Source organism: Trichoderma virens (genome assembly GCF_000170995.1).
Source record: "Trichoderma virens Gv29-8 chromosome Unknown TRIVIscaffold_2, whole genome shotgun sequence".
Classification (NCBI taxonomy): Eukaryota; Fungi; Ascomycota; class Sordariomycetes; order Hypocreales; family Hypocreaceae; genus Trichoderma; species Trichoderma virens.
Window position 1 is genome coordinate 1,480,877 of NW_014013747.1, and position 23,580 is coordinate 1,504,456.

Sequence of the window (23,580 nt, forward strand, 5' to 3'; positions counted from 1 at the left end):
GCCACTACCCACTAGAAGAGAAAGCTTCTCTACATAGGGCGGTCTATGATGTTTGTTTCACTTGGATACTGCATCGTCCTTTCGAACTTGTTTCATGATGTGTATTCGGGGCGACATCCGGGGGCCAATCCACCAGCCTCCGGTGTATTTCCTCACCATGTCCCTGACCGTGGCAATAGTAGCGCCCTGGCCGAGGATACTGCCATCAGCTCCTTGCTCAGGCGATGATTTTGCTGACACGGCTGTCTGGCCGGGTCGCAGGATTTCGATGCCGTCGTAGCTGTGTATCCGACCGATGGTGTCCCATGTTCCGATGACGAGAGATGGATCTTCCATGAGGACGTAGTCAAACTGGGACCAGAATTCGGGGCGAAGGAGTTCTCCGTCTACCTCAGTTTTGTCGAAGATCAGGACTGGGGACGAAGATGTTGGCGAAGAGCCGTGGAGGTTTTGGCCAAAGAGAGTGAGCCCCGTCATGCAAGTGAGGACGTCTGCGTGGACGAACAGCTCGGGGGAGGACGAAGTGACGTTGGTCGTGATGGCGTAGAGTTGAGAGATGGCGTCGCCGCCGGGGTAATTGAGCGATGAGAGGAGGAGCATGGCTGTGCTGGCGGCGAAGGAGGCGAGGACGGAGATGGCGAGGATCAGGGTGGCGAGACCATAGATGAGAGACTTGGATCCGCGCGATGAGATGAAGTTGGCGCCTACGGCTGCGGCCGCGGTGAGAGGAGGCACGGCGTAGAAGATGAAGCGGGTTTCTTTGTGTGGCTGGATGGAGTATACGGCGACGAAGACGATGGATGGAATGATGAGATCCCGGACTCGACCAGATGTTCCAGGCTGGGAGAGCGCCAACCAGATGAGTGGGATGCACAATGGATTGAGCAGAAGCCGCGGCAGGGCAGACGTGAAGTAGTAGTGCCACGGCGAGACGCCCCAATTCGAAGATGACCCCAGCACGGCATTGTAGTAGAAGCCAGCGAGCTCCGGCCACAGCGGCCTCTGCCAAAAGTACGAGTCGACAGGCACCGAGAGGGCAAGCGAGGTGACAAAGGAGGCGATGAAGACGACAATGAACTCGCGTAGGCCGAGGTGCCTATTGACGAGCAGGAGAAGTCCCGTGGCGGCGAGGAGGATGGCGAGCTCGGAGCGGAAGACGGCGGTTGCGAAGACGAGGAGGGCGATTGCTCTGCGGCGGCTGATGCGAGCTTTTTGGGGATCGTTTTGGGGGAGGAGGTAGGCTGCTGCTAGGGTTGCTGTGACGTTTATATGAGTATGATGAGAGTATGAAGAAGTAATGAGAGATATTGATGACATCAGTAACGAGGTAAGGAGGTGTGATGTATACATGGTTGAGTATACGAAAGCAAGGAACTTGGGGTATGAACTCACTCAACCCAAAGGCAAACATGTTGGGCAGCGTCCTGCTCAAGTAAAACACCACATGGAACTGGCTCACGCTCAACATCACCCACCACCTCGCCGCCCCCTTCCCAAAGGCCTCTCGCAACGCCCTCCCAAACACCACCAGACACACGGCATTAAAGCACCCCAGCACCGCCCTCACAATGAACTGCGCATGCTGGAACCCCGCCAGCGCAACCAGCGGCTGGCTCACGCCCGCGAGCAGCACCGACCCGACAAACGTCCGCGGCACGGCGCCGGGGAACGTGAAGTGGTCGTACGTGGACGAGAGCCGCGCGTGGACGTCGTGCGTCGGGGTGCCGTAGGTGAGGATGTCATGGGTGGCCTGCAGGTTGAAAGATTCCTCGACCTTTGTGTAGGGCGCTGCGAGGAGGTGCAGCAGCGGCACGGCGAAGAGGAGGGGATCTATGTGTTTTCTTGATTAGTGACGATGGTGAAGTGAAGGATGCGGGATGTGATGCTTGCCTGTGAATTCCATTGTCTTCAATGGCTTAGGAGTCGCTCATGTCGTATAAGAAACTGAGCTGCTTAGACGTTTAGACGTAACTTGTAGTCGAATCTGTCCTCTTTGGAACGTGTCCGATGGCGATCTGTAAATATGACGAGCACAGGCTGCCAATTATGCCCATTGACTGGAAAATTGATAAGTCGCAGTGTCAGCAACGAACACTTGTCTCATTCCTTGGTCCAGGTTGTTCTCTTAAATGAGAAGCTGTACTTGTCCGGCTCTCTCCCTCATTATAGGGCCTGGCGGTTCGGAACGGCTCAACCATCCGCCGCATCTGGTACGGCCGCCGACATCTCCAGTGACATCCATGGATGTGCCTATAGCACTTCAATTTCATCAAAGTTCAGTTCCGTGAATAAGTAGAAGCAATTTCCCAGAGAAGCGAGGTTGGAAACAATGCCACTATTGCACTTACGGATCCAAAGTATACTTCTTTCACTAGGACCACCAAGGCTCTAACCTCTGCTAGTGATATCGCAGTACTCAAACAGACGTTCCATATTTATGCCATTCCCTGATACTGCACTCACTCTCCAAACCATAAGATATACGTCAGTTGTCAAGTCATGCAAGCTTCTCTTCAAATCAAGATTCTGGATAGCCAACTTGAGGGCTTGCTGCACGTAGCCACTCCCGTAATATTATTCCCTCCTAGCGCTATGTCAAGTAACGAAATGTATGGTACAGCTCTTGAAGAAGGAATAGAAACAATCAAAAAGAGAAAAAAATCGACAGAGGCGAGCCATAATAATAAAAAAATAGTAATAGTAATAATAAACGCATCAACCCGCCGTGGCGAGCTGCACATTACCCATTTCAACCAAAAACAGACCCTACCACGTTGAGCATATATCACCGCTTGTCCTTGGCCCTTTGCCATTTTGAGGTTTGTAGAAGAGGGCGTAAAACTGCCCCAAGGCAGCCCAAATGCCATTTATCAACAATAAGATGGCTTCTCATGCCAGCTCTCTCTTTCATCGTTAGGTGCTGAAGAATTTCCTCTTAGATAAAGGCTGTAAAATGCATAATGTTCCCGTCATCAATCGTACATACGAATTCGCCATACGCCGCCACCCAACACCCTCCTAGATGCTTTGCTGTCTGTCTCTCTGTCTCTCGCTTTGGAGTATATCTCGAGGACTCAAAACCCCAAATCAAGACCACTGGGTCCCTGTTTAGGGGAGGAAAGATGTGCTCTTCTTCCTGCCTAGGCCCATGCTGATGCGCCCCTTCTTATCCTTTTCGGGAGCATCGCCATTCATGGGGCCATCTGGTAGAGGGCCACTCTTGTCCTTGAAGAAGCTAAAGCTGCGCTTCGACATGGACTTGCTGCCTCGCTTGGATCGATCCAGGAACCCAAAGCCTCCGCCTTCTTCCTTCTTTCTAATGGCTTCTTCTTGCGCTGCGGATTTCTTACTGGCCTCGAGTGCTTTCTGCAACTCATCTTGCTCGTTTCGTCGGGCCTGCATAGCTTTTATGCTATCTTCTCTGCGCTTTTTCTCATCTTCTTTCAGTTGTTTCTCTTTCAGCTTTTCCTTCTCCTTCTCGGCTTGCTTGGCGGCCTTTTCCACAGCCTCACGTTCCTTCTTTTCCTTCTTCAAGTCATCTTTGGATTTTGATTCCACCTTGGTTGTACTTGTCCCGTTTGAGCTTGTATACGGTACTTCGTTCACCACTGGCGTCTCGACGATCGGTGATGCGGGTACATTTGCCAGCCCAGGCGCAGTAGCGGCATGTGCAAGACTCGCTAGAGACTCATGTTCCGGCATTATGACAGGCTGTGTTACTTGTCGCTTCAGGGGGGCGGTGTCCTCCTTGACCACGCTTTCGTCTTGCGCGACATTAGCGGCCTGTGTTGCGAGCTTCACTTCTTCCATACCTTCCCTCTCTTGCTCCTCTCTGACCTTCTCAAATGTGGTTTCCTGGTAAAAGAGAACATATGCAGTTGCCATTCCGGGCTTGTCGCCAAAGAAATTGCGCACAAAGTGTTTATCCACGGGTTCAACCATCTCGTCATCGAACAAAACCCACCCACGATCAGGGGTCTTGATGATGGAGACGTAGTGGCCATGGTACGCATTGCCGCCAATGTGAACGACGACGGCGTAGAGTTCGTACATTCTGTCAGGATCCTCTGCATCCTCTGTGGTGTTGAACATGCGCAGGTGATAGGGGTATACAACACGATGGAAGAGCTTCTGAAGGCGACTATAGTCCTCGGTGTACTTGAATCGCTTGAGATGCAGAGTCAGTACTTTCGGTAGTTTCTTGACCTTCATACGCTTTTCAGCCTCCTGTAGGCCACCACAGTGGTCGCAGTGGAATTTGTTCCGCTCGCAGAGCATCTCCTCGGCCGAGAATTTGCGCAGACAGGACGTTACGGATGAATGTTCTTCGAGATCAATCGACAGATCGAGGAAAGTCTCGTCTCTCTGCGACGCCGTCTCGCAAGTCAGGCATTTGGTTTCCGAAGTCAAGACGCCCTCAAAGATGTCGTGGACCCAGCCCGTTCCAGGTGTGCGGTAGCCCGTCGCATTGTTCATCAGCGCAGATCCTAGGGCATTTTCTACCGATTGTACAAGGTCGGTTTGGGCCTTGATTTCCAGACGTTCCTGAATCTTTCTCGCATTTGCCTCGACATTAGCGATGACGTCGTTTAATACGAGGCCGTAGAACTCATGAGCGTCCTGGTGCATTGAGTTTCGGAACATTTCGTTGTCGCGCTTGAATATTTCAAGGAAGCGCTGAGGACTCAAGACTCCCGTTCTGGTGCTGCTCTGAAGAACTGCCAGGAAGATGTCCTTGAGACCCGTAAAGGTACACTCGTCCATGCCATACGCCATGCCATTTTCTTGTGCTAGCTCTAGGATCGGGCCCTTGAGCATGGCTTGTTTCTTCTTGTATTCAGGGGTGTCTGGTTTATCCTCAGGCTTAACGGCAGGCTGGCCATTTGCCGGTTGCCCGTTATTGAGCGCCTGTCTCTGTTTCATCACCTCCTTGGTGCTGATGCCCTTCTTATTCTGCTGCTGGGCTGGTGGAGTGGGGTTCATTGGCGGGCGGAGGGTGACATTGACCTTTGGCCGGTTGCCATTGGGGGTTTCCGATGGTGATAGTGATGGATAGTTGATTACGCTCTCTCGGAATAGGTCAGAGTAGAATAAAGCCTGTACGATGGAGTTACAATAACTAAACGAATTCAAGTTAGTGAGATGCAGTTCTATGCCGATTGGGTCTACAAGATGAAGCGAACCAGGTGTTTCCAAACTACGGCTCGATGTTAGCATGGTGACAGTCACACAAGAAAGGGGTCTAATCCGCAGATGGACGGGACGGTCAACATACATTTTCGAAGCCAAAGAACTTGTCAGCCGCCTCCTCTCGCAACGGTCCCGCATTCTGCAACATCTTCTCAAGCGGGGTCAACTCTGGTGCGATTTCATCTTTCTTCTTCGGCACCACTTCCTTTGTGGTTTGCGCAGTTGATGGCTGCAGGAGAGGTTTTGTCAGCAACTATGCATACCGGGGCATGGGAGATGCCAGCGTCTCCTCGGAGCATGGCAATCGCCTCGGAAGTTCCCGCCAACCAAAGGAACACGGCCGTCTGGGGGGAAGGAGGCATACCGTGCTCGCGCCTTTAATCTTGTTAAAAAATCCGGCCATGGTGTCGCCGTATATGCTCAATGTCGGATATCTGGGTATAATATAGAGGAGGTGGGCCAAAGACAACAAGTTTCGGCAGCCAGAGCCGCGCAAGAGCCGCTCAACGAATTTGAAGACGGCGGAAGAGGCTATTCATTCGAAGGATGCGGGCGACTGGCGACGAGCGACGAGGAGGGATCAAACAAACGGACCAATGGTCGAAAGCCGGATGATCGACGATACTAAGTGTGGCGGAGAAGCACCCAGTCCGATGGCTCGGGCGTTTCCCCTTCGCTTTGGTTTTTGCTCGTGATGGCGACGTGGGAGGCTGAAGCGCCGCTTCGGGGGTGCAAGAGAGCGTACGAGACGAGAGCGAGTCCGGTTCGGCGCCGACACAGAGGAACCAGGAGCGAGCGGAGGACGAAAAAGGCGCCGCAGGGAGTTGCAGACAGCAAGAAAGAAGAAGAAAAAAGGCGACGAAACAGCAGGGAGCAGAAAAGCGCAGGTCGAGGAGCGGCAGAAACAAGCAGAAGCAGAAGCAGAAGCGATGGGGGAAGAAGCAGAGATGCGTCTGGACGCGGAAGACTCGCACAGCAGGCATGGAAGTGGTCCAGTTGGTTTCTGGAACCCCCCCAGTCGCAAGTCCGCTATCCGCGACTCACTCCAGGCACTTTCTTCGGGGCTCCCCAGCTCGCTGTGGGCCGGTGGGGAAAGGCCGCTTGCAGGGCCCAGGGCTGGCACTGGCACTGGCACTGGCTGTGGCCGCGGTACTTTGCGGTGCACCAGCGCGGCCGTGGCGGGCGAGGTTCCCCAAACCTTCAAGTCCGTACCGCTAGTACAGTGCCGTGGGCTCGTACCCTTCGAGTGGCACAGTGACTCGGTCGACTAATACCGCAGTGGTACAAGCCTGGATGGGCAGATTCGGCGTGTTGGTCTAGGTCCCTCTGCGCTGCCAGAAGGGCCCTAGCGCCGAATTAACGGGAGACCAGCAGAGAAACAGGCAAGGCTAGGCGCAGGCTTGGGAAAACTAGCAGTGGGCTGGCCTGCGCTAAAGCGGCGTCTGGCTGGCCGCTCAGAACTCACTCGCTGTGGGGGAGGGGAAGCCGGTGCGCTGTCGAGGCGAATGAGAGCGCAACGGCCACCGGGGGAGGACAAGTTGCCTGGCATTCAGGTTGCAATTACAGGTTATAATGTCAGCCCGGCGGGAAAATCGCTTCCCAAAGGAGACGGCGTGCTTGCGCAGCTGAAGGATCGGTGACATTGCGAGGGGGTTTGTCATGTTTGTAATGAGGGCGATGATGACAGATTGATGCTGTTGAAGCGGCGGCAGACGTCGAGTCAGGCCCAACTGCTGGCTGCTCTGTAATCCATTGCCGTGTCTGCAGTGACTGACTTGCGCGCAGACAGGTAAAGCACGAGTAAGGGTGCCATTGGAGGAGATTCTCAACGGGCACTGATCAATTTGGAAACCTTGGCATCCCGATCCCTGGCGCGTATGCAGGCTGGTAAATTGCAGTTGCGGGTGGTGGTCGGCAAAGCATCAAGCAATACGACTATACCTGCAAGATGCTTAAAATAATCCATCCCGCAATCAAGCTACATCTACAGTACCTAGGTGCTGCTGAAGGCAAGGGGAGAAGAAAACTGAGCACTTCATTTTTTGCTCTGATAGCAGAAGACTGTCTCTGCCATGCTGCTATTCCTGGACGGACAGCAACATCGCATGTCTCGCAACAGGGCGGCCGGTGGTTCTTTGCAGCAGGCCATCTCAAACCAAATCTTGGTTTTGGCCCCCAGCCTCACTAGCAGCAGGCAATTGGCCTCATCGATCGAGTGGAGAGACCGAAACACGCACGCACGAGGCACAAGAGACGAGACCCATCCAGCTGGGCTGCTTTTGTCGTATGATATATCCGGGGTAAGCCACGCGGAGGCATCTCCCATTGCTGCATGCGACGCTATGCACACCATGCAGCGTCTTGCTGGGTTTGTGTGGCCTGTACGGCACGCTTGCTCCAGCACTAATGCATCAGCTATCTTGACTCGACAGACGTTGAACCCCGTTTGAGGACACGAGGGATATCTCAACTCCAGGCCTCTGTTCTCTGTCGTCGGGAAAACAAGGAGCGAAAAAAAGTCAATTCTTGCAAAATGCTTGGCCACACTTTGGTTTGTCTGCTCCGGCAAACGCCTCGTTTCGTCAGCGCGCCATAATATGTCGCCGAATGCACGAGAGAAGCAGAGAGAAGGGGAGAAAAAAAGTTGGATATTAGCCGAGTGGGCTGGCAAAAGATGACGCCAACCCGGGCAGCGAGCGGTTTTCGCCTGAGCTCCGCTCGTTTTTGGCTCGACGGACGAAACCGCAAGGCACATGTACCGTTTTGGTACTCGCGGCTCAAATGCAACAGTGCCTCATGGCGATTGATTGCAAGCAATAAATTGCCTATCTGCGGAGCATCGTGGATTTGCGTCCTTTCCATGCTATCAATACGTTTAAACTCGTACCAGGAGATTCGCCTATCGCCTCACATGACTTAGCAGCCTTTTTTTTTTTTTCTTTGCCATCTCGCTGTGGGTTTTCTTGCCTAGCCGTTCGGAGCAAGTTGAATATGGACATGTCCCTTGTAGCAGCTGCAGGCACTTTGACCTCTGTCTGCCCATCCAGCCCGTCTGATCATCGCCCGCGATCCTCCCACCTCCTCCACCCCCGCCTTGTCAATCAAGCCAGCTTGTTGCCAGCATGGATACATCCTGGCCCTCTTGCAGGTACCTCCAGGCACTACAGGTATACACGTACTCGAGCGGCTTCCCAGCACTAGAGTCAACTCTGCAAACAGCCGCAACGAATCGCAGCGGTTCTTGCTCACATCGCCATGGTGGTGCTGTGGGGAAGAACCCCTTGCTAGCCAAGAGAAATAACGTGGCTTTGGACCAAAAAGGGCCCCAGCCAGACACCAGGGAACTTTGCAATGCAGGCTCCTTCAGGTGTATGCAATGAATGGGCGGCGCTTATATGCCATGCAGTAGCTTCACTGTGTTAATGCCTGTACGAGCGCCGTACATGTAGCAGCATCAGTTTCAACTGTGTGCATGGGCGTTTTGCAAGGTTTCTGACAGATTTGTGGGTGCTCGTGCATTTCATTACCAACATGGGCTGCCAATAGCTCTACTCGTATGTACTCTATCAAACCTGCTGCAGTACAAGTGCTGTCCAACCAACATCTTCACCACCAGGCAGCTCGGGATGAGAGACAGCCGAGCTAGTAGCTCATAGTCCTTACAGCACAGGTCGTGTGCCTCTTTGTCTCCTCATCTCTCGCTCTAAAAAAAGAAACACGACCTTCACTTCGTGTTGCACGTCTCTTCCGGATCACCACCTGCATCCACACCACCATACCTCTGCAGCAGGCATCGATGGAAGCTCTGCTTTGCAGCCTCATACCCTCAGCACATGACCTTCCAGAACCAAAAGTACACCAACAGCTGTGACACAAGTCCTGGCATCCTTCGAAGCAACAGACGGAGCGCAGATTCAACGCCTAGGCTTAACGCCAGACCACTTGTGCTACTCCACCGGACGTCATCCCACAGATCGATAATGCGACGATAGCTTGACAGCACAAGCACATCATCCCCACCAGCTCCTCCGTTCCCGCCCTGAGGGAACTTGCCCGTATCTCTGCTGCAACCCAACACGCCATCCGGCTCGGAATCGACAATGACAAATCTCTCTCGGCATCCAGATCTGGCTTCTCAAAACGCACACCGAGCCTTGTCCACAACCACGTTTACCTATCACAGGAGGAGAAATGAAGAGCGTAAATATTGTAGATCCTGGGTAGCCCAGTAGTAAGTGGCCAAAAGTTGATTCATCAGCCAAACGCCCAGCTTCTACTTTACCCGTCCGCCCTCTTTCTCGGCCAACCAACGCCCTTGGCAAACCCCCATCCATCACAAATCTGTTTTCTCTCTTTCGCCCGTTCAGCCCAGTCGGCCCTTTCCTCTCGCTTCTTGCTCATCATTTCTCCATCTGCCGCCCGTTTTGTGGAGCACACCCGAATGCTCACCTGTGAACCGACAACCCGTCGGACGTTGGCTCGCGGATTTAAGCAACCGATTCGTGCGTCAGTACCCCATCACGCCCGTTTGCGTTGACGAATACTGTACGAAGAACGTGTGGCCATTTGTTGTATCCAATCAAGCAAGGTCGCAAACAAGACCAAAATGTAATGTTGGGCTGGAGGGGAGAAGAAACGCCAATCGGACATTCTCTCTCGGATGCCCATTGCCGACTTGGCTGTACTTGGCTGTGGCTTTGCCAAGACCTTGGTTCAGTTCCCAAGCATAATGAAGAATACTAAGGTCTATTCCAGTATATCTCCGCGGCTTTTTCTCCGAAATTCTATCCAATGGCAATCGTAATTCTTTACTCCGAATTCTCCATCTCATGCAGATTGTAAAAAGAGTGTGGTTCAGCCATCTTCTCTACGGCAAAGTGCAAATGAACACCTGCGACTACCACATACTGGATGGCCTAAAAATGTATAAAAGTCTAGAGTTGCCTACAATCACCTTAAGAGGTTATGCAAGTAGCGGAGATGCAATACATGAACTTATTCTTACAACTAGGTATGTAATGACTTTGGAGTAGGAAACTCGCAAGACGATGTTCCCCTCCCATTTAGAGACTAATTAATGGAATATACTTCAACCGCGTTGCAATATCATCCACGGCAAAAACTCAGATCTGTCCACAAGAAGCTCCCTTTGACCTACCAAACCTTGTCCATCTATACCCTCTAATTCGCCTCTTTCTTCTCTGGGGGCGGAGCGACACCGCCAGTGGTGGGCAAACCCATGAAGATCTTGAAGTAGTCCTATGATATATCGTCAGTACAGCGTTTACAATTCCTCCATCCTCGCCAGAAGAGACACTTACGTAAATCATCCACTGGAGACCAGTTAGGGTGCCAATCATGACAATTCGCATAGGCAAACCGTTCCACAGACCCTTGAAACCGATGTCCTTATAGATACGACCCATGGCGGCACCGAAAGCCTCGCCGGGCTCGCGTACCGAGTTAAGCTTGCTGACCATGACATCTGCGGGGTGAGAGACGATAGCGCAAAGGATACCGGCAAGGTAGCCACCAGTGAAGGAGACACCAGTCTGCGCAGCCTTGCTGTAGTCGTCCTTCTCTCCAGGCAGGCGTTCATAGATCATGGCAACAATGGTTTCAAACGAGGCAAACTTCATCATGGTATAGGGGATTTGGCGGCCCCACAGGGGATAAAGACCTTTGTAGAGACCAGCATAACCTTCCTTTGCAGTGATCTTGTTGAACCCGTCAACGGCTCCAGTGTAGGGGTTGGGGGTACCTCCCTGCATTCGAACCTTGACAGCTTCCATGGGACAGAGGGCAATGTCGGCCAAGAATTCAGCGGATGCCGAGGCAGCCAGATACAAGCCAGTCTTGTACTTGTGGGCAGCTTCTGGACCAGCAAGATCGGAATACGTTTTCTTGAAGTACTCATACCACCCATACTTGAAGGCACCCTGAGCCGAGTAACCAAACAGAGTTGGGCTCCAGCCGGTGAAGATGCCGCGGATGCCTTGAGCGCGGTAAATCTTTCCCCAAGCTTCAAAGTTGCTCTTGTAGAGTGATGAGTCGACTTGACGGCGAGTTTTGACGAAATCAAGGGGTGTGACGGCAGTGTGGGTGAGACCCTAGGGAAAGCATATGTGAGCGCGGGTCCTCTGGTGGGAACGGCAGAGACAATGAGAGCCAAAGCTCAGTTAGTACTCACACAAGCCAACATTCCTCCAAATGTACATGCTGCATAATACTTTCCAGAGTACAGCTCAATCTTTCCCGTCTTGGCTTGAGCTGCGGAGCTAGCTTTCTCGAATTCCTTAGTTGCCTCATGGCCTAGCTTCACAGCCTTGTCTTTGGCAGTGTCTACGACGGAATAAGCTCCGTAGAGTTCAGGGCGAGCCTGAAGAGGAGTCGCCATAGTTTGTGAGTTGTGATGGGTAGATGCTGGGCTGAAAAAGGCGCCCTTTAAGGCATCAGCCTTGGGATAGAGGTGTGCCATGCCGAGGGGTGGATTGACGACCGAGGCTGCCGACAGCTTGGTTTTGCCTAAGGAGTCGAGTGAAGCTGGAATTAGAACACTGGGGGTATCCAATTGCTTAGGATCGTGACGTGTGAGAGAACTTGTGAGGAAGGGGGCGAATGAGGAAGGGGTGATTATGCTCTTGTGGCTCCGCGGATGGGGGGTGAAGAAGGGCGGCAGAGCAGCAGCTGGCGCAATGAGGAGCTCTATGAGCAGCTGCTTTGTTCAATGGAGAGGAACTCACAGGGTCAGACCGTCACTAGTACCTAGCAGGTGGCAGGATTCGCACGCGACAATTGCCCGTGCAGCGAAGCTCGCGAGATGGAATCCAAGGGGAAGAAATGAGGCAATACAGAGGAATTGCGCAAAGGATTCAAGAGTTATAAATGTCGCAGGAAGGAACAAGCCGAGTCACAACTGACTGCTTCCTTCCGGGTAAAGTCCGCGGGACCGGGCATGCCAGGCCACCACAAGCTGGAAACAGCAAAAAGCGTGACATCACTGGACGTCAAGATAACGGACTCTCAGCAAGTAGCCGAGTAGCGATCAATGACGGCTACTAGCAAAGTCGAGGTACTAAAACGCGGCATTGAGGTACGGAGCCGCTATGGGAGTGGCTCTCCGTTGCAGAAGTAGCTATCTGCCCCACCAATGTCCAGATTCAAAAGGCTTCTAATAGTCTCAGGGCTGCCATGGGAGCTCACGGATCGGGCGCGAGCTTGAGCAAGTTGCATTCAGGTACAGATAATTACGGTCGAATTGTCGTGGCTCTCGGGCAAAGTTGCAGGGTTTTCAATCTGCCCGTTTATATAATCCGATGGCTGCACAATGGCTGCACAAAGGCTGCACCAAGGCTGCAGCATTGGCATGGGGAAGCTGCCGTTTTACTGTGTCGTGTGTGCAATAGTGAACGATCGCCCTCCATGAAATCCCGATGGCATCGATCGAGAAGCCGCACGGACCGGCTGGGAGCTTCACAAAAAGTACTCCACTTACCAGGCGTGCCGGAGAGCAATGCAAAGGCGAAAGCGGGACTATTCGGAATTAATGGAGGGAGCAGGTGCCCACAAAAGATCAAGGTGTCGCAGACGAGATGCCGGAATAGACGCATGGGGGGTTCAGGGAATAGGATAAAGATGCACTCGTGCGGCGTCGGATTTCGGATTGGATCTTGCTTTGGCAGCTTCTGCTTCTCTTCAATGTCTGGAAGGTAGTTGATGGGAGGGGCCCAACATCGAAAATGTGATGCCACAGTCAAAACAAAAGGACAGACAGAGTAGTAGCCTTTACTGGTCTGCACGAATGTTGATGTCCTATTTCAGGGCACCACAGAAATCTATCTTCAAACTTATATTCAACTTCTAGGTAGGTAACGGAGAAAAAGAATCCGGAAGGTTGACGGCATAAAGGACGCCATCACATGAAGCTACAGTGCAATATAAGCTCATTGACAACCCCGCTGAAATAGGCCATGCTGAGCTAATCACCCGCCCCCGCGGTGGCTCAATTGACTCCATCGATTTACCCATATCTGCCCAACTTGCTTCAACTCGGGACAAGAAATTTCTTTGTCTCTGCAACACCATCGCATCCGGTACAAAACAGAGCGACGACAGCATCAGACACCAGCCATGGCCACCACATTGACGCATCAGCCCGCCGCGGCCGGCCCGGCAACAACAACTGCTCCCTTCTCCACGGCCTGGTCTTCAAGATATCGAGGCGTAAGTTCTTTGGCCGTAGTCGGCATGCGCCTAGGCTACCCATGTATTCGAGAAGTCTTCAAACATTGTCAATGAGTCGCCTCATGTCAATCGAACCCCTAGCTGACAGAATCTCCCCCTTCGCAGGCCACAGTCGAAGATCTTGACCCTCCCGCCGCTCTCTCTCTCAACCCGTCTGACGCAATCTCCCTCGCCATGATGTCCGCCTTTGAGCGCGAGTACACACACCTCACCATCGTCGACTCAGAAACCCGCGCCCTGCTCGGCTACATCTCCATCCCCCACCTGCAGTCCCTTCTGGAGGCCGGCCGCGTCCAGCCCAGCGATCCCCTCTCCGCCGCCATGACACGGTTCCAGCGCAAAGGCCGCACATATCGAGTCATCACCATGCAGACCCCGCTGGAGGAGCTCGAGGCCTTTTTCCGGGGCGACAAGAGCGACGGCACGTGGAAGGAGGAGTTCGCCGTCGTCACGGACGAGAACCGGAGATTTGTGCTGGGTGTGGCGACGGTACAGGACTTGGAAGAGTTTGTCAAGAGGCGGCCTGCTTAAGTCGTTGGCTGGGGGGTCAGAGGTAGCGGGTTGGAGTTAAAACGGAGCAAGCCCATGTCTTTATGGCGATTAAATGAGACGCATGTACGCTTTTTGAGGCCCTAGACGGCGTTTGGAAGACAATTGGCCATATTCAACATGCGTTGGAGCTACCACTGGGCTTGTTTTTGATTGCATGCAATGAGGGCAGCCGGAAAATTCTTTGTATAAAGCGTGGTGAACAGGACTTTTTTCTTTGCTATGAGGAGGCGAAGCTGAATTATATGCAGATATGTGTACTCATGACGTAGGGTTCAACACCATATCAGAATAAACCACGTCTTCAAAGAATACCTCTTGATTGGAGGCATAGCCTTTTATTGAATCAGCTGTTACAGCATTGAACCTCTCATCTTGATATTAAGTTTAACCTCTATACCTCTTTATGGGAAGAATGTCCACTGGTAAACGTTAGTATTTATTGGTAGAGCGGTTGCCCAGCACCCCAAGCTGGATATCCAGGATCTCGTATCCCAAGTTACATAGCACAAACATATCTAGTATATAGCTTACCCATCTGTGTAAGTACAAATATCAAATAGGGGAAGATGGTGAAGCAGATGTGTAAGGAAGTAATAATAGTAGCAGATACTTAAAGAACAAGGTAGACGAAAGACAGTTCTTCAGCATCTCTCAACGACACTTGAGCTGCACGTAATCACCAAAGAGTTGTATAACCAATGTCTTTATTTATTCTTAAGAAACAAACATGAAGGCTATGGACTGAAATGCGGTCTGTCTTTACCATTTTTCCTGCCCCTCAGCTCTTCTATATGATATCAAATAAGCACCTGCCACAACACATCCCCTTTACTGCTCGTCATAGTCGTAGACGAGGCGGATCTGAGCCCGCTCGGAGCCCTTGGTCACAACAACATGTCTGCAGTATCTACGCTCGCCATCGACAATCTGAAAGCCCCAGACCTGCTCGGCAACCCACCCCTTCTCCTTGTTCTCAGCAACGTTGGTGATGAAGCTCTGGCCCTCGCCCTCAACCAACCAGTCCTTCTTCAGGAACTCGTCAGTGACCTCGTCCAGCGAGACCCAGCGGCTGCGGCCCTCGACGGTGCCAAACAGCCAGTCGGTGTGGGTGCGGGGGAAGTTGTCGAAGCAGCGCTTCTCCTCCGTGCTCGACAGCTTGGATGCAGACTGGATGATGTCGATGTGCGTGACGACGTCGGTGGCCGTGTTGGGAGGCTTTGGCGGGCCCTCGTACTGCTTGATCTCGAGGGTGACGGTGGCCAGGCCAATGGCCTTGCGGGTGAGGAACCCAACGCCCTGCAGCGAGAGCACCGGGTCCGAGGAGTCGGAGAGCGTCTTGTTCTGTGAGCGAGCCGTTAGTGGAGATGCCTTTCTTCGTGCTGATGTCATTTTATCGAGACAATTTGTCGGAAGACACGGAGGGGCACCAGCAACGCAGCATCACTCTACTAGGCGTAAAACTGGAATTCCCCATCACGCCGCCCTCTAATTCTACGCCGGCCTGCTTCCTCCCCCATCTCCTAGACGAGAAAGAGCAGCCCATCGTCCTCATGGAGCGCGGTTGGCGCTGGTATTTTTGCCAGGTGACGAGAGAAGCTCTCGTGGTGGGGGAGGGGTAACCAAATCCCCCTCTCCCTCTTGGCGGGCGCTTCGGCTCGAGGCAGGGGTGGCCAAAAGTGACAGTGAAACAGGCAAGGGGATGTTAGGGATTTGGAGTCTGGGGCTTCTTACCATGGTCCAGTTGCCATTGAGGTCCTTGGTGGTCTTGCTCGCGGGGGCGGCCATGATTGCGAATTGGAATGTATGGTGGCTGTTCTAATGTGGTTTACTCAGGACTAAAGGAAATAGAAAAAAGGAGAAAAGCAAAAGCAAAAAAGGAGCAAGAAAGAGCTGAGTTTCCGTCAACAAAAAGAGGTGGCCTGGGGTGCAAGTCGTGCGCATTAAATGCAGCTCTGGTGGGAACTATCACAAGCTTGCAGCACACTTCCGCAGCACCAAGTGGTCGCCATCTTCCGAGGCGCTCTGCTAGTCCGCACATGTAAAATGCACACCCTGGAGACACACGCCCGAATAGGCACTGCGCCATGAGCTGAGTAACGCTGCCTAGTCTGCTAAAAGATCCATTGATGCCCCCCAAAGCGGCCCCTCTCCTCCCCCATTTTGCCTGGCGCCCCTCTTGCTGGAAATGACATCTGATGGGAGCAATGATCCGCCGCTGACGAGAAAGTGCTCCGTATTTTGACAAGATTTACCAGTTGAGGCACTTTTTATATTTGCTAAACGACAGCTAACAGGTACTAAGTTAGGTGGCTAAGGTACCTTGGTATGAATCCGGCACTGCCAAGATTGGACATGTACCAACAGATGCTGTTGGTCCGTCTCGGCCTTGATCCTCATATGGGTACCTACCTACCTAGGTATGATTGCCCATGGGGATGTAATATCCCCCGCAAAGTTTTAGATCAGAGTAATAGTGGTCTAATAAGTATTGTATTGCTGCCAAAGAAAAGCTCCTAGTATTTGTGTAGAACAGGATAAACATCATCCCCCCTCGTACTCAGTAATTGCCAGTTGGCACTAACCACAGACCATAACCCATTACCCGTATTCCATCGGCCCCTTGATACCTCCGGAAGAAACAAAACAAGAATGGAAATCAAGGGGGAAATGTAGGGAAGAAAAAGAGAATGAAAACAAAAAAAAAAAGACAAGCCCTGCGTCTGTATTTGAACTCAACTCCCGGGCGGATATCGTGCTACTTCCTCCGGAACCATGTGGATATCTAATGATACATCAACCAGAAGTCGCTTCCTGGCTCGTTAAAATCCTCAGTCATCATCGCCATGAATCCCAAGACTACCACGCCTGGTGTCCCCTTACTTCCGAGGGACATTTGTCCTCGTCTATAAGCTGTTCAACCACGAAGTCTGCGTGGGCGTCAATCGGCCGCTTGCTTTTCAAATATGCATACCTGTCAAAAGTAATACGAGTTCGGCGTCGGATTGGCCATGCTTCTGATTTCTCACACTTCAAGTGTTGTGCGAGGCCCTGCTCAACCTCTCCTTCATGGCCACCACTTCATCTGCTTGTAGCTCTCAATGACTTCTTCAATAAGCTCTTTTGTGATGACGGGTTTCTCGTACTTGAAGCCCAAGACGGTTTCCAACCTGCTGCCATCCATACTGAGGTCGGTGTCTTTAAGAAGCTCCTTCTCCATGAATGGCGTCAGGGGACCTGGTCGTGTAATGCCGGCGTCGGATAGTAGGTCGGCCCAGGGGCCAAGAATCTCGTCATTGACATCATCGACGACGCTGTCGAGGTTCAGTCTCGCAAAGGTGCTAATCAACTGTCCTTGGAAGCCCGTCTCGATTTTGAAGATTTCGCCGATAATGTCAGACATGATTCCTTGCGTGGTGGCACCCTTGTCTACAACGTTGAATACGGGCACCTTGCCCATCTCGCTCTCGTTCCATTTGGCCTTGCCAGCGTCGTACCAGGCAGCAGTATCCCAGAGGGCCCGTACCACATCATGGATGTGCGCCGTGTTAGTTCGCAGGTCCTTGGTCCACAGCCACTTCATTTCTCCTTCGAGGTGCTGGTAAACTCGGGCCATGCATAGGGCTGTCGCAACCCACTGAGAAGCATACGGGCCGTACACATGGGGGAGACGGACAACCACAAGGTTAAGCCTGTAGACACGACATTGTTAGATGAACAAGGCATGGAGCCAAGGGCGGTCCAAGAGTGGCTTACCCTTCAATCTTGGCCAATGCCTCCTCTGCCTGCAATTTGAAAACGGCAATCTTGCTCCACGGCTTCAGCTTGTCTCCTTCTTTGCTCGGTGACGAATCCGACTTGTACACCATGCCCGTGCTCAGTTCAACAAAGGTCTTGACTTTACGTTTGGCGGCCTCCTGGCCAACGGCAATGGAAAGATCCAAAGACCTCAGCTTGTAGACCTCGTCTTCCTGGGAATATCTCGTCTCGCCACCACAGTTGAAGACGTAGTCCCACTGCTTGCCATCGGGTCGGTCGAACACTTTAACTAGGGCCTCTGTTCAGGGCAGCACAAACATTGTTAGCCATAGTGGTTCGTGTGCAGATATAGCAGTCTCAGAGGATGAACAAGATTGAGAGAATGGCTTATTACCCGGCTTGCTAGCGTCGGCCTGCATGAACTTGCTCGGGGCGCATGCTTCCGAAAATTCTGGTGCCAGCCAGGCGAGCTGGGGCAGTACCTTGTCGACAAGACGGACTTCTGAGGCGAGATTGTTCTGGTGAATGTGCTGGGCGAGGAAGCGGCCGATATAGCCCAAGCCTCCAATGATTAGGACCGACGGCTTCTCGTCAGCCATTTTCAAAGTTGCTGTGGCGGTCGATGAGGCGCGAGACTGCGTGGCAGCAAGAAGGTCGTCAGAACGCGCAGTGGCGGGCCACGGTTTCGAATTAGTGGCTGCGTTTCACCCTCCGCTACGCTCGTATTTTTTTTTTATTCGAGAAAGGAAAAGAACAGCGTCGCCGAGGGGGGATGCTGATCGGATGTAGCTGTTATGGCGTTCGGCAAGGCAGCAAATAGGCTGAGGGATGTGCACAGCGTTGAGGCTCGAGATGGACAAGAGAGAAGGGAGAGAGGAAAAGAGGGAGGTCGCAGGCTGCCTTGGGCACTAAAGCTAGGTACGAGTAAGCTGTTGTGCTGTTGAGGAGTCGGTTCGGTACAGGATCCCGGATCACCCACACAACTGCCGGAGGAAAAGACAGCGAGAGACAGAAATGCACTGTGTGAGGAAGCCGAAGCGGAAGCCGAGGCGAGGCGAGGGCAGGAGAGAAAGGCAAACTTTTGTATCTCGCAGGTGAGACCAAGCCAAGTGCCTGAGACGGAGGGATGGGTGGATAGAGCAAGGCAAGGCAAGGTAGCTTGTATGGGCGGATCGAGGGATTGGTCATGGAGGGGTTTGGCCTTAGTATTTACCGCCGTGAAGAATCCATACCTACCTGTACCTACTGCACATACAAGTACACGTACCTACGGGGAGCCACCCAGCCAGCGCCAACGGACCCCCACAGCAGACAGAAAACGCACCGCCGTGTCAGTGCTATGCTGTGCTAAAGCTGTCCATGCTGTCTATTAGGTTCCATGTTGTCTCCCACCGCCAACACTGATGTGTCGTGTCGTGTCGTGTCATGCCATGTCATTGATGCGGTGCTAGGTGACCACTCAGACAATGGGTAATTACGGAGGCACCACCAGGTGGGCATCTGCTGTACGAGTATCTGCCAAGCACCTGTCAAAGATGGCTGTGCAGGGCCTCCTTCGCGACACTGACGATGTTCGGTATAAATGACCTAGATAAATGAGTATGGGGTATTTGGATCATGTCAGTCAGCTATTACCACTCAATACTGTACTCGTAGACACAGGCACTGTACCAAGACAGGCACTGGTCCGCGGGACAGGGTGTTAGCCGAAGCTAGGCCGGGCCACTCTTTTTTGGTAATTAGCAGGCCGTCATCTCTCGCCGTCCAGTAGAGTACCGGGCATTGCGGGAGGTTCCAGGCACATCCAGGCACGCATGGGCTGTGACTGGACAACCAGCCAGGGTCTGGCCACGACGACACGACACAGTGCTGATGATGGCTTCAAGCCACTCAGTATAAAGCTACTCAACTACTGCACAAGCAGCGCCATTCTGAGGCGCTGGACCTTGTCCCTCCCCCTGCTCCCAAGGTTAGACGGCCGCACAAAGACTCGCCCAGCAAACAACTGACAGCTGCAGTGAGCGAAATTGTCCAGCCCAAGGGCTCTTCTGTACGAGGACGGATGTGTTACTCGTACTTGGTCCTACTCACATTTCGAAGCGGCTAACCGCTGCCAGGTCCCAGCATCCCTGCCGACATCCCCACCGACGTAGCGGGTTTAGCGGACTGGTATTATTTGCCATACAGTCGGCCGAGTTTTCATGTCTCGAGAGCCTCTCGACTCTGCCAAGCGCACGAAGCGTATTGCTGCTTTTTTAGTGGGAACCCAAAGGTCTAGGTTCACCGCAATGCGTATCCTGTCTCACCTTTCCTTCTCCCAGATTGATCCTGCGGCTAAGGAATTACGGCATCCAGGCACCGCCATAGCAAAAGCGCCTTGGACATGGCTCCCCAAGCTCCCTTATCGCTCCGCCATGACATTGCCTGTGCAAGTAATTCCGGGCTGCATACTCGTACCCACAAGACAAATCAAGATTCCTCGCTAACACGAACGGATATTGAAGTCTGTCTGCAAATCCCTTGGTGGCAGCAAGCAACTCCAGGACATGACATGTGCGAATGTGTACTTTCTGCATCCAATCTGCGACCCGACCCGACGCCGCCGCCCGACCGGAATAATGAGTGGCGCCACCACCTTTGAGCAATCGCTCTCTGGCCTTTGCCCTTGTGACACTAAGCAGTGGGACTTTGTTGCGCCATGTGCAGCCTCCAGGTGGGACGAACCGCTCCGAACGGGCGACTGGCGGCTGTAACATGGCACTATTGTCACAGCAGAGCACTGAGTTTGCTACCGTACTCTTTGCCTTGCCCATATTCGAATATCACCAGCCTAGTATTATATTGGGCCCTCCGAAACGCCAACCCTCCTCGACGGGTCCCAACCCTTGGAACGGGCAATGCGAGTCCAAGGCAAGTTGGTGTGAGTACATGCATATCAAGTACTTTACTCGTCCTATCAGCTTTGAATCTTTTGACGTCTCTCACCTGTCGAGCAAAGCACTGGCGACGTGGGGTGCGGGGTTCGCTGCATATGTTCCAAGCGTCGTTCTAGAAGAGGGTGCTTCAGCCAATGACTCGGCGTCAAAGACAAACGACACAGACCGCATTTTGTCGCGCGGTCGTCAAGACAATCCGGCTTATTTTTCTCTTCATGCGCTGCTCCCTCTGTCTCAACCGCAGAATCGTGCAGTGGAAGTTGGACGTAGCCAGCGGTATGTCCAAACACGGAGCCGACGTTCTTGCACCTTGTTGCAGGATACAGTTGGAGAAGCACCGTGGCTTACAAACAATTAAACCCACAGGCTTGTTTTACGAAGCGCAGGGAGGGAGATCCAGAGACCCACACCCATGCCTTCGCTGTCTCTCGTGGGTTGTACGGAGTCAAACACACGTTTTGAGCCCTCCTTGACAGCCACATGCAGGAGGTAGCCCTTGGGTGGCGTATTCGCCCTTTGCCAAGGATGCCGTGCACATACGAGTGAGACAGAAACATGCGGGCGTCGAAACAGGGAGACCCATTGTTCGCCTTTCGACATACCACCTTACTTACTGATGTGCTGTGTGCTCGTATACGACGCTGGCTACAGCACTATTGGTACCTCTGAAAGTAATTTGCACATGTCAGCGGAGTACTGTACGGAGTTTACAGTACAGGCATGTGGGCAACTGGCAAGGATAACAATGCCTTATCCTCCGGGTTGGACTTGCCAACCCTCTGTTTGTGCTCCTTGCAGGCTCTTGTACGCCACCAAGCCCAAGGGTTGTCCGTCTCCAACCGCGGGCTTGCTCAACTCCACCACACTTTTCATGGCTGGACTATCTTCTCACCTGCAAGGCACCAATGCAGCAGACATCCAACGACGAGTCATGAACAATAGCGCCATGCTGCTTGTGCTATGCGTTTCACCCTCAGCTCTTTGCCTGCTCCGCTGTGCCTGAATGTCTAGACCGAGGTGTAGGAGACGATATGAGAGCGTACGTTGAAGCTACCCACTCAGGCCACTGCACCGATGACATTGCCGCTACTACTACTACTACTACTATTGTACTACTGTACTACCCTTCAAGAAGAAAAGAGGATTAAAGGCACAGCCCCAGCAGACAGATCGCCCTCATCCCTGGACGTGTGGAATACCTTTGTCACTCTGTCAAGGGTACCACTTGATCAAGCTGCACGCTAGCATCAGCCGCAGAACTGTTACGGTGTGATGATGTTCCATCTTGGGCAGTACGTCCCATAGCCTCACGAATGAAAAGGAAGAGCAGGATGGCAAGGATCCGCTACGGCGCAGCACCCAATCTACCACCCATCGTCACGGGGGCTGTCCAAGCCCTCTGGTGCCTCAGGGGACATGGGCACGGGGATTTGGCCGGGTATATTTCCGCGTCGGTTGCATTGTGCATACGGCTCCTTTCTTTTTTGCAAATCAAATCCATATCTGGACATGCTTGTATGGCGATACATACAAGCAGTGCTTTTCGTATGCCAGGTTTGCAAACTTTTTGCCGTATGGATCGGGCTTAGGACGTGCCGGAAATTCAACACAGTCCGGTCCGTCATTTTTGGCAGGGTTCTGTCCGGCCGCGATGACATGGGTAGGAGTCAGAAATCAGGCCTCTCAAGGACGAAATAACACAAGCAGTAGTATTACCCGCTTGTGTTGCTAACCTAGTTGCAGAATTTTATCCATTGGAACAGGAAAACGAAGAAGAAAAAGCAAGAGACGGGATGTGGGATCCGAGCCATTTCAGGTACATGTAACGTGTACTATACAAGCAATGCTCGTGAGAATCCTGGTCCTGCAAGGGACGCGCACGTCATGCATTGTGCCGCCTTCCCATGCAAGTCATCCATTTCGTCGGCCATTTTCTCTGTCCTATATTGCCCCGGACTCGTAAAGAGCACAGAGCTGAAGACATACCGAGTGCGGACGCAAAGCGAGTCCTGGAGCCATGACCCACCATCTCGTTCGTGGTAACGATGCCACAATATGCTTCTGAAGCCTTTTATTCGTGGAACAGTAGTGTCTCGTTTATCCTCACATACTCTCTTTTATGTTTAAAGAAATAACCCCCAAAATCTGAAGAAACCAGACTGAGAATAAGAGGACGACAAGGAGGGGGAAATATTGTGCCGTACTTGGAGTTAGACGCGGGAAGTCGGCGACTACTGACGCTGTGTTGCAGATTTTAGACCGAGACTACTAACCGATGGTGAAGTTCTGATTAAATCCCAACAATAGAACTCATCAAGGATGAGTGCAGAGTAAACCCTTGTCTTTGCTATGCCCAAATCCAACAACCACCTCTACTGGGTCAGTTTTGACGCAGCAAAATTTTCCATGAGATGAATCATCCACCCAGCACCCGAAAACGGTATCAAAGAGTGGTAAAGTGTTTAATGAATAGAACAAAGAATGTTGAATTGAGCTACTTTTGAAAAGCACTAATGTTGTACAAATTCCCGTTCCTATCCATATTTTCATAACTATTCGAGAGAATGTATACACTGATAATGTCAAGTACCTAGCCAAGGTATCTTTGGACTGCTCCTCGTAACTCAAAATGCTGGATCTGCAGATTGCCAGCTTCAAATAATCGTTTAGTTACTCCCTCAGGACTAAGGCTCTCATCTACGTTCATGCCGATATGGTTCGGAAGAAGATTGTGCGTAAAAGAATAGATATGGCCCTTTGGAGTTGACTTTACGATACAGAGATCTTCACGTCACGATCTAAGTACGTAGGTAGTCTGAAGCAATTAAGATGGCTCCTCTTGATGAATAGGAGCTAAGTTTGCAAAGCCATGCCACAGGAGGCATAGGACTGCAAATGCAAA

At 52.3% G+C, this 23,580-nt stretch overlaps 7 protein-coding genes across 7 annotated transcripts; 1 reads left to right on the forward strand and 6 right to left on the reverse strand.

The window, feature by feature from the left end:
• Positions 1-57: 57 nt before the first annotated feature.
• On the reverse strand, positions 58-2,242 carry TRIVIDRAFT_188700 (glycosyltransferase family 22 protein; the record flags this gene model as incomplete). The annotated part of the gene is made up of 3 exons (XM_014105102.1): positions 58-1,256; positions 1,393-1,830; positions 2,215-2,242. 3 exons carry the CDS (start codon positions 2,240-2,242, stop codon positions 58-60), a joined length of 1,665 nt encoding a protein of 554 aa, XP_013960577.1.
• Positions 2,243-3,108: 866 nt separating this feature from the next.
• On the reverse strand, positions 3,109-5,593 carry TRIVIDRAFT_35696 (uncharacterized protein; the record flags this gene model as incomplete). The annotated part of the gene is made up of 3 exons (XM_014105103.1): positions 3,109-5,097; positions 5,276-5,419; positions 5,555-5,593. The coding sequence occupies 3 exons, from the start codon at positions 5,591-5,593 to the stop codon at positions 3,109-3,111; spliced, it is 2,172 nt and encodes a 723-aa protein (XP_013960578.1).
• Positions 5,594-10,163: 4,570 nt separating this feature from the next.
• TRIVIDRAFT_215265 (uncharacterized protein) lies at positions 10,164-12,038 on the reverse strand (the record flags this gene model as incomplete). The annotated part of the gene is made up of 4 exons (XM_014105104.1): positions 10,164-10,449; positions 10,512-11,300; positions 11,381-11,715; positions 11,934-12,038. The coding sequence occupies 3 exons, from the start codon at positions 11,666-11,668 to the stop codon at positions 10,372-10,374; spliced, it is 1,155 nt and encodes a 384-aa protein (XP_013960579.1).
• A 1,249-nt stretch (positions 12,039-13,287) lies between these two features.
• Positions 13,288-14,296, forward strand: TRIVIDRAFT_86399 (uncharacterized protein; the record flags this gene model as incomplete). Its single annotated transcript, XM_014105105.1, has 2 exons — positions 13,288-13,413; positions 13,540-14,296. 2 exons carry the CDS (start codon positions 13,321-13,323, stop codon positions 13,963-13,965), a joined length of 519 nt encoding a protein of 172 aa, XP_013960580.1.
• A 518-nt stretch (positions 14,297-14,814) lies between these two features.
• TRIVIDRAFT_36380 (uncharacterized protein) lies at positions 14,815-15,771 on the reverse strand (the record flags this gene model as incomplete). Its single annotated transcript, XM_014105106.1, has 2 exons — positions 14,815-15,327; positions 15,718-15,771. 2 exons carry the CDS (start codon positions 15,769-15,771, stop codon positions 14,815-14,817), a joined length of 567 nt encoding a protein of 188 aa, XP_013960581.1.
• A 1,279-nt stretch (positions 15,772-17,050) lies between these two features.
• On the reverse strand, positions 17,051-18,341 carry TRIVIDRAFT_35164 (uncharacterized protein; the record flags this gene model as incomplete). Its single annotated transcript, XM_014105107.1, has 3 exons — positions 17,051-17,675; positions 17,740-18,040; positions 18,137-18,341. The coding sequence occupies 3 exons, from the start codon at positions 18,339-18,341 to the stop codon at positions 17,051-17,053; spliced, it is 1,131 nt and encodes a 376-aa protein (XP_013960582.1).
• A 1,743-nt stretch (positions 18,342-20,084) lies between these two features.
• Positions 20,085-20,849, reverse strand: TRIVIDRAFT_63689 (uncharacterized protein; the record flags this gene model as incomplete). Its single annotated transcript, XM_014105108.1, has 2 exons — positions 20,085-20,502; positions 20,728-20,849. The coding sequence occupies 2 exons, from the start codon at positions 20,847-20,849 to the stop codon at positions 20,085-20,087; spliced, it is 540 nt and encodes a 179-aa protein (XP_013960583.1).
• Positions 20,850-23,580: the final 2,731 nt, after the last annotated feature.